At 27.8% G+C, this 15,603-nt stretch overlaps 1 protein-coding gene across 2 annotated transcripts; it reads right to left on the bottom strand.

The window, feature by feature from the left end:
* Positions 1 to 235: 235 nt before the first annotated feature.
* LOC111639475 lies at positions 236 to 14,100 on the bottom strand. 2 transcript variants are annotated; one of them, XM_023385399.1, is made up of 3 exons: positions 13,964 to 14,100; positions 1,921 to 2,013; positions 236 to 973 (listed from the first exon to the last, which is right to left on the bottom strand). In XM_023385399.1, the coding sequence occupies exon 3, from the start codon at positions 941 to 943 to the stop codon at positions 236 to 238; it is 708 nt and encodes a 235-aa protein (XP_023241167.1). In that variant the 5' UTR covers positions 944 to 973; positions 1,921 to 2,013; positions 13,964 to 14,100. The 2 variants fall into 2 exon arrangements, with proteins under 2 accessions (XP_023241167.1, XP_023241224.1); XM_023385456.1 differs by lacking the exon at positions 13,964 to 14,100 and adding an exon at positions 4,768 to 4,845 and having other exon boundaries at positions 1,921 to 2,428.
* Between the last annotated feature and the right edge of the window lie 1,503 nt (positions 14,101 to 15,603).

Raw genomic sequence — 15,603 nt, 5'->3', positions numbered from 1 at the left:
AGAGAAAAGATCGATTTGAATAATATTATTACCTTATTCTAATAATATATTATCTGCTAGACTTCGACATAATGAAAAGACTATTTTCATTTTTCGTGATTGAAGAGTACCCCACCCAATGACGTCCCAACACATAACCATTCAGTAAGCGATATTTAATGTGTTTATAGTCTGTAATTTAAAGCACAGTATATAATATTTCGTGTTTTTATGTCTATTCTAATTTAAATATAATTTACCTAAATTGGTCCCTGTTATTAATATTTTCCTGTTTGATGCTTAGAATTACAGGACCCAGAGCTTCGTCATTTGTAAAATAATTCCAATGTTCTGTACCGTAGAAATATTTATCATACGTTTCTTCTTCTAAAGACATTAGTTCAAAATTATATCCATCGATACTCCCTGTTTTAGTCAGTTTATTAACTGTTATAGTAACATTACCGGAATTACTAGAGTCAGAAGGATTTTTATTAAGCGAGTTACTTCCACTGCACTCTATCCAATAACCAGGTGTTGGTTTAACAAAATGAGAATAAGAAGGACAACTCCCATTTCCTGGACATGCTTGGACGGGAGTCGGAAATTGGAGTGTTGTAGAACTTTTTCGACGAGCTTCTGCACAACCTAAACTCTGCCTTTTAAATTCGCGTAATTTTTGCATAAATTCTTCACCACTAACAAGGCCCGAAACATCAGCATAGTGTAAGGAGCAATATATCTTGTCTTTGTATCTTCTGGCTCGTTGAAAATTCGAGCCAGTCAATCTGAAACCGCATGTTTCACAATTCAAGCAATCCTCGTGATAAGTAGAACCTCTGGTACCCAAATCTACGGGTTCTTGTTCTTGTTCTTCTGTTTGATTCTCGATGATTGTTGGCCAATTACCCCATGTTTGATGGGTCAAAATAGGTAATTCACACACGAAGCACAACGAAGACATCGAGGCAATAAGATCAACTAACTCCACTCCCTGTACATATAAGAAAAATATAAATATACATATATACTGATTCATTTATAAAGAAAGAAATGTAAATTAAATTTTTAAAAAAATTAAATTATTCGCAATTCGAGATTTTAATGTTTAGATGTTTAATTGTTTTAAAGTTATGTAATTTTGTGATATTTGTTCTGCAAATTTAAAATTTATTATAAATTTTATCTGACGTACACAAAATTGATTATAATATTGTGTTTCACATCTTATTCAAATAACATTTATTTTATGGCCATGTGAATATTCTATATGACATTTGTGTAATCCAAGTAAAGATCTAACATTCAAATTACAGATGAATGGCAAAAGGGATAACATTTACGTTAAATTATAGCTCATCGGAAAGGATTTCAACCTTTATTGAAACTTAATAAATTTACTTCCCTCAAGAAGTAATTTTCGTGTAATAATATTGTTAAAATATAGCTCTTAAATATTATTTAATAAAAATAAAAATACATTAAAAATAATGATTAATAAATATTTAAAATTATATTAATTTACTCGTGATTAAATTATATTTATATTTAACTCAATAACAATTGATTTATTTAAGAACAAATTTTTTTCGGTCTCAAGTAACGTCTGTATTTCTAAGTTTATATTAAGTTATATTAAATTAAGTGTATATCTTGAGAAACAGATCGAAAATAAATGCTTACAGAAAAATTTATTTTATTTGTAAAATATATATTAACGATTATAAAATACATTTTTATTCTCTATATATTGGTATTAACCGGTATTGGTTAAAAAAGTTGAAAATAATCTAAACGTGTCAAATGAGGTCGACATATGGCCAGTTTTCTATTCGAGGAGTTTTTATTAACCGCAAATCCCGTCATTACACTCGAAGGAATTTATTACATTAATTCAATATCTGTAAAGCTAAACACCTGTTGAGATAAATAACTACTCACCTGTTACGCAGTGGGTCCAATAATCAGGCCATTGTGTTCGCACGTGGAAAGATAATCGTCCATAGACCCAAGGCATGGCTCCCAACAACTCCACTGAAAGACAATTTTTATCTATCAATATCGATATAAAGATTTTATATATAGTGTTTTCACATCCATTTATCTCTGGATTAAAGAACAAATCAGCAGTTTGAGGCCAAGTAATCGTTCCAAAGAGCAGTCGTCTATGCCTCGCAGCCTCTCTATCGCCCGACTGAAGCTCCTCCCAGTTGCCATGGTAACAATCCATCCCCTAGTTCTGCTTATGTCACCGACGAAGATCAATAAAACTGACCAATGAGATCTCGAATCTAACAGGTATTCGGTGGTTAAGAACTGATGTTCTATTTTTATCTTTATCATATAAGACTACAGTAATCTCCTACGTTTGAAATATAGGCTAGGGTCATCAATTGAAAGACTAATTCCAACGAAGCAAACAATAATACATTAGCTTTCTTCCAATATCCTGCCAGAGAGAAAAGATCGATTTGAATAATATTATTACCTTATTCTAATAATATATTATCTGCTAGACTTCGACATAATGAAAAGACTATTTTCATTTTTCGTGATTGAAGAGTACCCCACCCAATGACGTCCCAACACATAACCATTCAGTAAGCGATATTTAATGTGTTTATAGTCTGTAATTTAAAGCACAGTATATAATATTTCGTGTTTTTATGTCTATTCTAATTATCTTTCAACGAATAATACATAAAGGATAAATTATATAATTTTTATTCTAAATAAATTATAATCCATTTTATATTAAAACTGATTATTTAAAGTTATGTAACAGCCTAAATACTAATACATCTTCGTACTGCCAATTATATTTTAAAAGATTAACGTTAATTAATTTTTTCAACTCCACTGAATAAAATATATTTTCTGTGGTAGGAATATTTTAAACTAATTTTTAAAAATTATAGAGTTTTTTAACGAATTTTTAAATCTCTAAGTCAAAATTCATCTCATCATTTATTTAATTATCAACATAATTATTTTTAATTATAAACATAAAACGTTTACTGTTAATACTTTGAAAACTAATTTTTTTCAATGTATTTATAGTAAAATTTTATGTTTAACTAATATACCAATATCCTATTCTCCTCTCTCTCTCTCTATGTGTATAGGCTATATATATATAAAGAGAGAGAGGGGGCGAAATAATATATAAGTTATATTCTATAGATAAGGAATATTATTATTTTTTAAGTTAATACAAGCAAAATTGAATCAATATATTGAAGTAACTATTTACGTTATTCTAAGAAAAGAAAGAAATTTTAAACCTTTTATCAATAAATCTCAAAAGAAAAATCCATCATTTTAAAATTATATTTAAACAGAATAAAATTATCAAAATTACAATTGCATTTATTCATTTTCAGTAGTCCTGTATTTTCTATTTATATTCATTAGTCCTGTATTTTCTACAAATTCAATTTAGTGAAAAAAAAATAACAAAATTTATTTCTTAATGACATATAAAATAAATAGAATAAAGTTATTATTTTATTTTATTAAAAATATAATTATTATTTTGAGAAAATAAATAAAAAATATTTACAAAATATAATAATCATAAATAAATAATTTTATTACTTTTTTAAAAAATAATATTGATCTATATAAAATAGTTACTTAATAAATATGAAAGAAGTTAAGAAGTTATTAATTAATTTTAATATCATGTGAAAAGATTATTATATTATAGCATAATCTATAAGATAAACTATGTCACACACAATAACCTCACACATACACACACAATTAAATAATGTATGTAATCATGCAAAATTCGTGTTTGTAACGCAAGCTGAAAATAACAAAAAGTAGCTTTTATTATATATATATATATATATCAACACTTAATCTAATAAAGTTTTCACTCAATAATAAGATACTTTAAGAAAATAATAAAAGATGAATAAATATTTTCTTATTCCAGGTGCTCTACAATGATATTTTATCAAATTTACATAAACATCAAGTCTTTTTTAGATTTTTTAAGAGTAAATATTTAATATGTCAAGATAATTTAGGATACATTTTTAAAATTATAAATGCAATTAAAAATTCTAGATATTGTTTACGTATTAATTTAATATGCAATCTATATAATACTTTTTATATAGTTTCCTCTATATAAATTTTAGTTCATATTTTCTATTTAAAGCCTGTATTAATAAAAATAAATTTAGATATTTTGAGGATGTTGTTGTTGTTGTTATTATATTTTTATTTATTTATTAATAGAATAACAAAGATCGATATATTCACTAAATTTTAAATGTCATGTTTATAAATTCGAAAAACAAATATAGTCTACGTCCGCATTAGAAATTCTATTCTTCGATATTGTTTAAAAGTAATAAAACTCCTGTAAAATACGTAAGCATAAGGTGTACAGAATTAATTCATATTTTTGTTAATATATTTCAGATGATACAAAGTAATAAATATTTGTTAAATATTCCTTTCAAAATGATGTTTTTCTAATAATTTATTTTCTTAAAGGATAAAAGATACGAATATATATATGTAGCCTACATATTAAAAATATAAAACAAAAATTGAGTAGTCTAGACGTTAATATAATTTTAGAAAATAATTAGAAATTAAAAAAAAAAACAATTCTCATATGTAATCTAGAAACAAAAATAAAAAAATAAAATACATAGATATTTACATAAACTATTTATCACAATCTTAAGGGGGAGGTAAAATATATGTATATATAATAAAATAAAATAAAGATAGCGTGAAAATCTTATTCATTTCGATTAATTGAACCTGTTTGCTTCAAATTCCTTTCGTCACAAGACATCGAAAAGTAGGCCAGTGACGTCATCACGTGACGTTTCATTACCATGGAAACATTTCCTTTCGTTTGATTCGATTTGAAAGACGTAGAGTCTAAGTGTTGCATGAAACTGCACGGAAGTAGCCTTACACTCTCTCTCTCCATGTATTCATGATCTTCACTTGATCCTTCTTAACAGTAAAGAAGATTACTCGTTTCATGCTCCACTTTTCTTCCGATATATAACTCACTTTCAAAGAAATAGTACTTTAATTTCAATCGTGAATGGAATTTAAAAATAGATTATATTAACTGGAAGGATATAAAGTTAAAATAAGCTTTAAAATATACATATATTTACAAGAGAGAAAAAAATCATTAATTAGATTTAGGCTTCTTTGCTCACATCCTAACAAGCAAGAAGCCTTTGTATCCTGATTTATGACTTCCGTAGAGAGCAATAAAGTCATACTGCAAAACAGCTATTGCAGATGCAGCCATATCTTTTCGTGTTCGTTGGAATTCCTATCCGAACGAATATCCACTAAATTTATGTGGATTTCTTTGATGTCTTGATAACTGAACATAAATGACTACATATCTTTATTTTTTTCCTAACACGCTTTAGCCTTTCCTATATTCTTTTTTAAAAGATAACGAATTGTAGATATTTTATATAGATTTTTCAACATATTTTATGTTATAATTAAATAAATTTATTTTAAAAAATATTAAATCGAATGTATAAAATAGCGTGAATAATCGTAATTATTTTAAGTAAATTTACATTTTGTCATGGGCATTGCAACGATTAAAATTTGAGTTATTCATTCTAAAATGATCTTAATTGAATTTATACAACAATAAATTCAATTAATTAATCTCTATTTTTTTTTAAATTTAATCTCTGTTTAAAATAATTTGTAATTAATTTGCTTTAAAAGTATTAAACATTTTTCGTTGTTGAAGTTCCTCGTCTCTATTTTTTTAAAATTATATATACAACTAGCAGATGAGCCGGGCGTTGCCGTGAAAAAAATAACAACAAAGATTAATATTATTTGATTATTTTGTACTTCTAACCCTTCTATTGTATTATATTACAGTATTTGATTTATATAACTGCAAAGGTTATCTTACGTAATGGTTTTTCGCACCAAGTGACCAAGTGTACTTCTAAAAATTCTTTAAATTCTGTGCAGTAGAGGATTAAAATGTGTAAGATTATTCACTTGGTGTGATAAACCCTTACGTAAGATAACCTTCGTAGTTATATAAATCAAATACTATAATATAACAAATATTAAAACGAAAAACGTATAGTTTGGTTATTTCAGCCTACTATTGCTTATGGCGATACTAATGCTTATAGTTATGCTTATGGCGATACTCGGATGATACGAAATGGCACAATTTCATGTTTTGATCAAGTAGATAAAAAATTTAAATTTAAAATCAATTCGTAAGTTATCATATTTTTTCTTAATGTTAACTCTAAGAAAATTTACCATTCACAGCCGAATATCAAATAGCAATCTGCTAACGAATCAAATTTTGCGAGAAATGGACCAATATTTAAACTCGACACCCTCGAAAACTACTTAAAACATATGTTGTGCAGATTGGTAACATTGTATTATATAATTTGCCTATTCGAATGTCTCTCTACCGCTGGTCCGATAGAAAGAAGGGACTATTGCGGAAGGGAGTGAAGTAATTCGACCAAAAGTAGTCGTTGACCTCCTCCCGGAAGAGAGGATGCTCAACGATGACTAATTACTATTAGTCTATTATTAATATTTGAAAAGTGATGGCCCCGCATGTGATCGGAGTTGCTAAACTTAACCCCAACGTCCGAAAGACTTCATATAAAACTTGTTTAAATTAAAAAAAATCTTGTAAAACTGTAATAATAATTGTTTTTATGTGATAATAGTGTTTATATTTTGGCAACAGATTGTGTAAATTACATGGGAAGTATGTTCTCGTAAATATCACGTTTATAGAAAAATTATTAGGCTGCAATTTGAAAAAATTATAGACCTATAAATTTCCACTGTCCTCACTCTGACTATCTATCGTTCCTTAATCTCGAGAACGGAGTTAGATAGATGAAAATCGAGACCAAATATGGAAAGCTTAGGGCAGGAGGTCCAGATTAACTATACACGAAATTTCGGTTTGGACTGAAAGTCACGTTACTTCAATTCAAAATTTTCCCCGAACGGAGTTAAATAGAAGACCGGCACGACTTTATTGCTAGCAGGAAAAGTATTATGTGCAGGGCAAGACATCATTAAAAGAATTGAGAATATTGTGACGAAAAATTGTAGCTCGGTATTGTGACGTTGTCACAATAAACAATCCCTCGTTAGAATTAGTTTAATTTATTTGGTTAAGCATTGAGACACTTGAGCGATCTGCCAAGGGTAATGCATCTCGGAAAGACTTTTACGGGAAGCTGGACTCTAGATGTTACTAACGTGAAGAAAACCCGGAAAACTGCACGTGGACAGCCCGTTGCCCATGCCCGAACCCACGACAAACACTACCAGTATTCGGTGGTTTTATGCACTCGGCTACTGGAGGCCACTTATTAAGAAATACCGTTCAGAAATGAAAAAATCGAGTGGCAAGTGCTATATGCTACCTGTAGCAGTAATGATATAGCGCGTCTATTTCGCACTATATCATTATCGCAGCAATTAAGTGAATGTAATATAAATATTTTTAAAATTATATAATTTTTTCTAAGAATTATATTTAATTTATTTTGTTAAATTTTTGCCAATAGATGGCGCTACGTGTAAATCAGAAAATCGAATAGAGATGGAATTTAATTAATTGACAGAAGTTCAATAGATATTTTGGGATGGGATGTACGACATGATTTAAATTAAAAGTATGCAAACGAAACGTAACTAACTGCCGAGTTTCGTAGCAATTGGTCGAACGGCCTAGGAGTGTATAGAGAACAAACAAACAAACATCCTTACTTATATATATGAATGATTAAAGATTGACTAGGGAATGAATTTAACTCGTAATAACTATTTAGATTGCAAGGAAATGCTGTTTTATATTCATGAAATATAAAATCTTACATAAGATGTACAGAGTGGTCAAAAGTCAGTTAACTGACATATATTTTACTATTATTTTAAAAACAGCTATAACCGGATTGTAACATTGCATGTTGTTATTCTATGATATTTTAACATTATTAATGATTCAATTGCTTCGAATGAAGAGAGTGAATAATGTCAAAATATATCTCGGTAAATTGATTCTTGAGACACCTTGTGTATAATTATCGTCATGTTAATTAAGCATGAAATTTTCCATACATTAAAAAATTAATAATTTATTTTGTAGACCTGAGATATTTTAATTTAAAGTAATGCCAAAACAATTGCTTGCTTCTTGCTTTTATTTCAAATTTAGAATTTTTATAAATTCATTTCAATGAAATTGGTTGATTTCATTAAAAAGATAATTTAATTGAAATTAAAATTTCCTTTTAAATTAATTTAAGAAAAAGTATAAAATTTTAGGAAATATTTTTCTTCGAAGAATTTGGAAATTACTTTTTAATAAGATTTCAAAATGTTGATGTAATGAATTATCAAAATATTGTTTAAAATATATTATTACATGCATAAATAAATAGGTTGGATTAATAAATACAAATATACAAATATTCAAAATTGTTATGAGTCGCTTTTGCCTACTAAATATCTTATATTAATGTTTTCAAAGTGTGGTACATGTACTCTCATGGGTACGCAAAACGTCTTCAGGGGGTACGTAGCAATTAGAATCATTGTTAAGAAAATCCACCAACGAGTTTCTTAAATTTCCCGGCAACATTTAAAACTGCGCGTGGCTCCATCTGTTATATTTTATTTTAAAAACTTTTTATATTGTTTATTAATACAAAATGAAAAACTTCATTTTGAGGGTAGAGATGGGTTTTACAAAAAATTTTAAATGCTAATAACGAGTAAAATCATCATTAAGTCCGACCCTCCAGATATAACACAATTACTGGACCGGAAGTCACGACCTTTAACCACCAAAATTTAATAGCATCGATGCCCCTAATACACAAACCTAATACACAAACCTCCCTGCACAAATTCAGAAGTTTTCGAAAAAAGCAAAGCACAGGAGTTATTGAACTTCAAAGAAGGTAAACAAAATCATGTTCTCCCCACACATACACACCCCTAACATCCATACATACAGGAAAGCAAACCCGACGTTTTTGCATTTCTCGAAGTTCCAAGGTCCAAGAAGTCTTGAGTCCAAGAATGTAAAAATCTTGGGGAGGTCATTTTTTGACGTATCGCCACACTTTCCCTCTGCTAATGAATAAATTCCTCTCCTCGTTGGTATTAAGTTCTGCATTTGAATAATTTGCAAAACTTTTTTTGTTAAGGGGTACTAAATACTAGGTATTTGTCAAAATTTAAAAAGAGGTAAATGGATGTTAAAACTTCGGAAAACACTGCTTTATATCATTAGAAGTTAAAAACGAACAAACATAAAAATTTAGAAAGTATAGGCCTACTAATAAACAATATGAAAGTATAAAATGATGATCAGTCGTCTAAAATTCCAATAAAAATATTTTTAAAAATTTTACGTAATATTATATTATTATATAAAATAGATATAATGTTTTCATTGTAATGAATTACACTATAATGCACAATACAATATTTTTCTATAATTCGCAGAAGAAATCAAAATTTCTTTCGAATCTATTCGAAACTTTGGGATTTATATCAACATAAAGATTCGAAATAGTCAACGTTTGAAACAAAATTGCACACGGAAACAAGACATTACATAACGTTCACCCTCAACTGTAATATATACCATGAAAATTTGAAGTATATATTGAAACTAGAAATTTCAAACGATATCATTTCTATTCGGAAATTCCCCTTTCAAGGAAGATTCGTTTTGTCGGTTCTCTTTTTGAATAGTTTTTTTCCTTCTTTTTTTTATGTATTAATACAATTTAATAAGCTTTTTTCCCCCAAGTAGCCATATTCAATAAAGTTTCTTAAAATTATACAACTGTGCCATACGTGAAACTTTTATGAATTTGCATGTAAATTTATANTCTGCGACCAGTACACCTATTTGTGGTATTTATTTGTGGCAAATATCTTATTTTCACTTTACCAAGTGCCTAGTAGGTAATGTGCGGATTACCTAGATACTCTGCACATTATCTAGATAAGCTGAGAAATGGAACAATTTTCACAACTTTAACGGATCACCCTAGTTAATCTGCAGATTAACGACTTTTGAGCTTTAGAGGTAACATATACATGCACAAAAAAACATCAAGAATAAAAAGGCAAATAAGTTTACAAACAAGACATTTGCTAATTTTGCTATTTAATTCTTCGATTCTTTTGTTCAGTTATATGATTAAGCATTCAGAAAAATAAAATGAGAACTTAAATAATTACATGAAATCTTCAAATATTTGAATTGCAAATTCACACATTTGTGGTTGAGATGTACTGTACAGTACACCTAATTCTGTTTTAACATTGATATTTTTTTACATGATTCTGATTTAACAGAGTCTGGAAACAAAATTCAGTTCTCTATTTATATGATTTGTTTCGATCTAACATTTTTCAATAAATTTGCCTGTTTAAAAATTTCAGTTTGATTTTAATTTTTAAGATAAAATTTCCAAATTTTCTTTTCTACAAAATTTAGAATTTACATTTAAGGCTGCTATACACACTCAATTTTAAGATATTGCTGTGTTTTCTATGACCTATTTGGATGTGTGTTTTGTCAATCAAACTTTTTCCCATGATTGAAACAGAGAAAAACTTAATTCAAAGTTGAACACTATTTGTATGATTTCATTTCTTTTGATTTCTTTCAATACAGAATTGTTTTTGTATACCATTTGGTGTTAAATGCTCAAGACATTTTGGTGTTTACTTGCAATTGAAAAACGAATAAAAAATAAAATTAAAATAAAGTGTGTATAAAATAAATTTATTAAATAAGTTAGTTAAAATTGTTCCTTTTCTAAATTTATTAACTAAAACTGAAATATTTTAAGATCTTAAGTAAAAATAGTACAATTTAACCAGTAAAAATAATACAATTTCTTTTCAATAAATTGTATTATTTTTACTGGTTTTTAAGATTTGGAACCAATCTCATTTCCCATATGAACTGCCTTTCTTTAAATAGATTTTTCAGAAACTTATCTATCATGTAAAGACAGATCTGGATTTTGAAGCTATAGCGATTTAATCAAAGATTTTATGATTATTTTGATCAAAAGTGTTTAAATCTTTTTGTTGTAGTTTAACATCAATTTATACTAATTTGATTAGATTTATTTTAATGTTAGTCAAAAGAACAAATTTTCATTGGGTAATAAGGCATAAGAAAATAAGTTTAAAAAAGAATTTGAAGATAATTTAGGCGAAAAAACTTCCAAAAACTAGTAATAAAAAAGCTAAAAATAGAAAGAAAATTCAATCTTTCTAAAACGAGAATTTTATTTTCGCTTCGCTAACGAAGAAGTAACAATTCCAGATATTGAAATCGAACTGTATCTGGTAATGCTTATGGCGACGTAGGAATAGCATGAAGAGAATTGAAAAGAATAATAATAAGAAATATTTTCAAAATATTAAATATAAGAACATTTTCACAATTTCGTAATGAACAATGATGCCATTATTCAAATAAATGAGATCAAAAATAACCATTGAATAAAATTATTGAAAATATAAGGATTGCAAAAAGTAAAAATACAACACAAAATTAATATATTAATTAAAATATAAGCTAACAAATTTTATAAAGTTTCAACTCAATTTGAAGTTTATTTATTTACCTTTTATGTAAGATTACCATCATTTAATACAGGAATCTATAATAAGTATATTCCAACATATCTTGCTTTAACTATCAGCATACATATTCCAATATTAAATTTATGATAGACTGCATTTAGACTGTTTTTATCGTGCTATATATAACTCAGTTTCTTTTTTTATCATTTTTTTTCTATAGATTGTGTGTAACTATCTATTTATACCCGAATAATCAGGTTTAAATTAAGTCTTATTTTATTACTTAAAGTAAAACAAAAATTGCGAACTTTTAGGTAGAGCAATAAATGATAATTAATTTTAGAAGTATAACCAAATTTTCTTTTTACTTCTGGTCTTAACTTCTCTAAACAGTACATGTAACACATAAAACAAAAATAAATTAATGTTAAAATATTCTAATGTATTCAGATTTTGCTGAAAAGTATAAAAATTTATTTTAAATTAATATTCAGTGCAATAAAATAAAAAAATTTACTAATGATAAATACATAAATTGATAATAATTAATAAAAAAAATTTAATTAAAGTCTGTAAATTAAACACCAATATACTTTATTAAAATGCCGTCATTTACATTTTAAGACTAAATTCTTAAATAAATAAGTTATAAAAATATAACAAAATCTTTAAAATTTATTGATATTTTTTTATTTTAAAAAATAGATATAAAAAATAAATATCGATTTTATATTATCATTCAAATGAATTAATAAACAAAATGTTTGTTAATAATTAGTATCAAATGATGAATCTTACAAAGTTAATAATTAAAAAAAATCCCTCAAGTAAAAAAAAACTTCACTATTAAGTTAATATATTTTTTACTTGTAATATTTTAATATCCTTAACAAACAGTCTATTTTTTTTATTATTAGATATTTATGTACTGATTTAAAACGTAAATCCATTTAATATCTTGCATCTTTCTGTGGGAGGGATGAGAACAAACATCGTCAATGGTAGTCATAGTAACTCCGTTTGCCAATCACACAAATTCGGTTTTGGAATAAAAACCCTTTCAATCTTTGTGGCGAATGATTTACCTTCATGACGTCATAAAACATACTGAAACCTTCAAAATATGATTTCTTATTTGTCTTTTAATTGATTCTGATAAAATTATCTTTTCATAAATATATGAATGCATACATTTTTATTTTAACAATTTATATTATTTTAAAAGATATTTTATACAAAATTTAAAGTGTGAATCTAATAATGTCAATATTTTAAATATGTTAAAATTTATTAGAGAAAAACTTTAATTTTTAAAGTCTTTAATGTAAAACTTTAAAATCAACAAAGTTCATTAACTATAAATGGGAAAATCATAACCAAATACATAAAAATTAGAAGAGACAAACTTTAACCACACCTTTATGGCACTTATAAGTAAAATGCATGTGCAAAGCAACCAAACGTAATACAAAATATTATGGGTCATATATGAAAATGTACCAGCAACAACGACCAATGAAAGTAAAGCATAGGGCATAAAATGCAAGTAAAGACGAATGAACAATAAACGGCATATATAAACTGTGTCAGAACCCATCAGAAACTGATGCGATTACGGTTCTTTATAGTAATGCGGTGTCCCTAAAATGTCGCGAGGTAAGTGTTCCAAATTTGGCAACAAATACAGCACTATGAAAACAGTGAGTATGAACGTATAATTTAGTTTGCGTTCATTTTACGCAGTAAACGGTCCCTAATATACTAGCCAAATGCAATTTACTGGAACCAGTGATCCTAGAAAGGCACCAGGAAGACAACCGATGCTCATCCCACGTGAACACGATATGTTTCGTCGCTATATTCGAACAAACCGGCATATAACGACTAAAAATCTAACACAGTGGACGAAAAATTGTTCCAAAAGACCTTCTCCAAGATATTCGACGGACGAATCTCCGCCGATTGAACTTCGGTTTCTATAATACAAAGCGCAAGCCTTATCCTAACACATCTGTGGAGATAATACGTTTAATTTAGGCTCGTGCGCATTTGGGTTCGATCATACGTCGTTGAAAACAAGTACATGATCCTACTTTCTCTATTAAGTATGATGACTTTGCCAAGAAAGTCATTCATCGAAACACAAAGAAAACGGAGAATACACTACTCTTAGCTATAGGATAAGGTCACGAAAGTACGCTTTACGTGGCATCTATGGATAGAATAGAGTCCCGGAAACGTGACTCTCGATAACGCAACATTCTGTAAAACTCGTCGTGTCGTTCAAATAATAATAATAAAATAATAATGATATATGTAATCTATTTTTTACCTTTACAGCTTAACATTAGGATCAAGTAAGTTATCGTTTAATTCACTGGCGACACTTGATAATATCATCAATTTCACGTATTAACAAAGAATATAACTTTCTAACAAGATGCTACTGCAAAACACCACGATGCGAATGTGGTCGTGGCATTTTGCAGTAACATTGCATGTAACTCGAAAATAGTCAGTAAATAGCCAATATTTTTTTTTTTATTAAAATTTAACTACAAATAGAAATAGTCACTATTAGTACGTAGTTTATACGTATACAAATTTGTGCATATAATACTTTTACAAAAATTCCATTATTTGGATCTCTTTATTTAGATCATCGCTATGCCGTAAAACTCATTTTTGGTAACTCGTCATCTTTTAAGTCCACATTAAGTCGAGTTTGCTAGACTTTGTTGTACTAATTTAAATTTTCTCGCTTCTGGCAATACTGATTAAGTGTTTGATTGGTGCTATACAGAGTTTACAATTATATTATTATGGTATCGCTTCGAAATGCCAAGCTTATCTTTACCAAAGAGAACTACCAAGAAAAAATCTGACTATCATTTCGGGCGCTATAATTTTTACTTGGCTCAATATTTGTTATATCTCAGATGTTTTACTTTGGATATCAATCGTTTTTTGAGTAATTTGAGTGCCTGATGATACTCTTAAATATCTTAGATGTTATTGAAGAATGTCAATTCTGTGTTTATTTTATTTTTTCAGCTATAAAAATGGAAGGTGTTAAGAGAAAAAGCAACAGAGAACTATTTTTCACAAAAGAAAATTTCGAAGAAGCTCAAAAAAGAATTGCTAATGGAGAAAGCAGTAACCCAGAAAGTTTATCTCAAGCCACAACAAACTTTTTATATAACTGAGATATTCAGAAATTGTTTTCCATTAAAAATGTGCTTGAAAATATTTCAACCTTAAACATGATTGACTTTATACTAGATAATTCTACAGATTAGAATTGTAAGCTATTTGATTACTACTGTATTTGTTTAACATTGCAGTTCGTCTCAAGAATTTTCTTTTAAAACAAAATAATTACCTTAAATAAAATCAATAAAACCTATTATTTCAATAATTATTTATTGACTAAACCAACACTTGTCCACACCAAAAAATATCATGTTTCATAAATCAAAATACAGTGGTACCTCGGTATACATCTGCTTTAGAATACGTCCAATTCGGGAATACGTTCTGTTTGGACGAAACAAATTTTGCTCGGTATACGACTTTTGTTCAGTATACGACTTAATTCAATTATACGCGCCATCTATAAACAAGTTGCACTATCGGTGTACTAGACCAGACTAGACGTTCGCAGTGCAACGGTTCATAACTTTGTTAAATTTCTTCTGATTTTAATTCGTAAGTAAAATTTTATTATTTTTATTAATCATGAATTGCAAAAAGGCATCAGAAAAATAAAAAATGACTAGAATCACAATGGAACTGAAAAAAGAGATTGTTGAGAAATATGAAGGTGGCATGCGTGTTCGAGATTTAACTGTTGCATACCGTATTCCGAGAACGACGATATCGACAATCGTGAAAAATAAAGACATTATTAAATTTGCTAACGTTGCGAAAGGGGTTAAATCAATTTCTAAACAGAGATCGAAGACATTAGAT

The sequence above is a fragment of the Centruroides sculpturatus genome, unplaced genomic scaffold, assembly GCF_000671375.1.
Source record: "Centruroides sculpturatus isolate CEXI.00-Female unplaced genomic scaffold, Cexi_2.0 scaffold59, whole genome shotgun sequence".
Lineage (NCBI taxonomy): Eukaryota > Metazoa > Arthropoda > Arachnida > Scorpiones > Buthidae > Centruroides > Centruroides sculpturatus.
This window is presented reverse-complemented; position numbering and strand designations above follow the sequence as displayed.

Excerpts from the sequence above, each read along its gene's own strand:
- LOC111639475 (XM_023385399.1), bottom strand. The coding sequence starts at position 943 with ATGTCTTCGTTGTGCTTCGTGTGTGAATTACCTATTTTGACCCATCAA.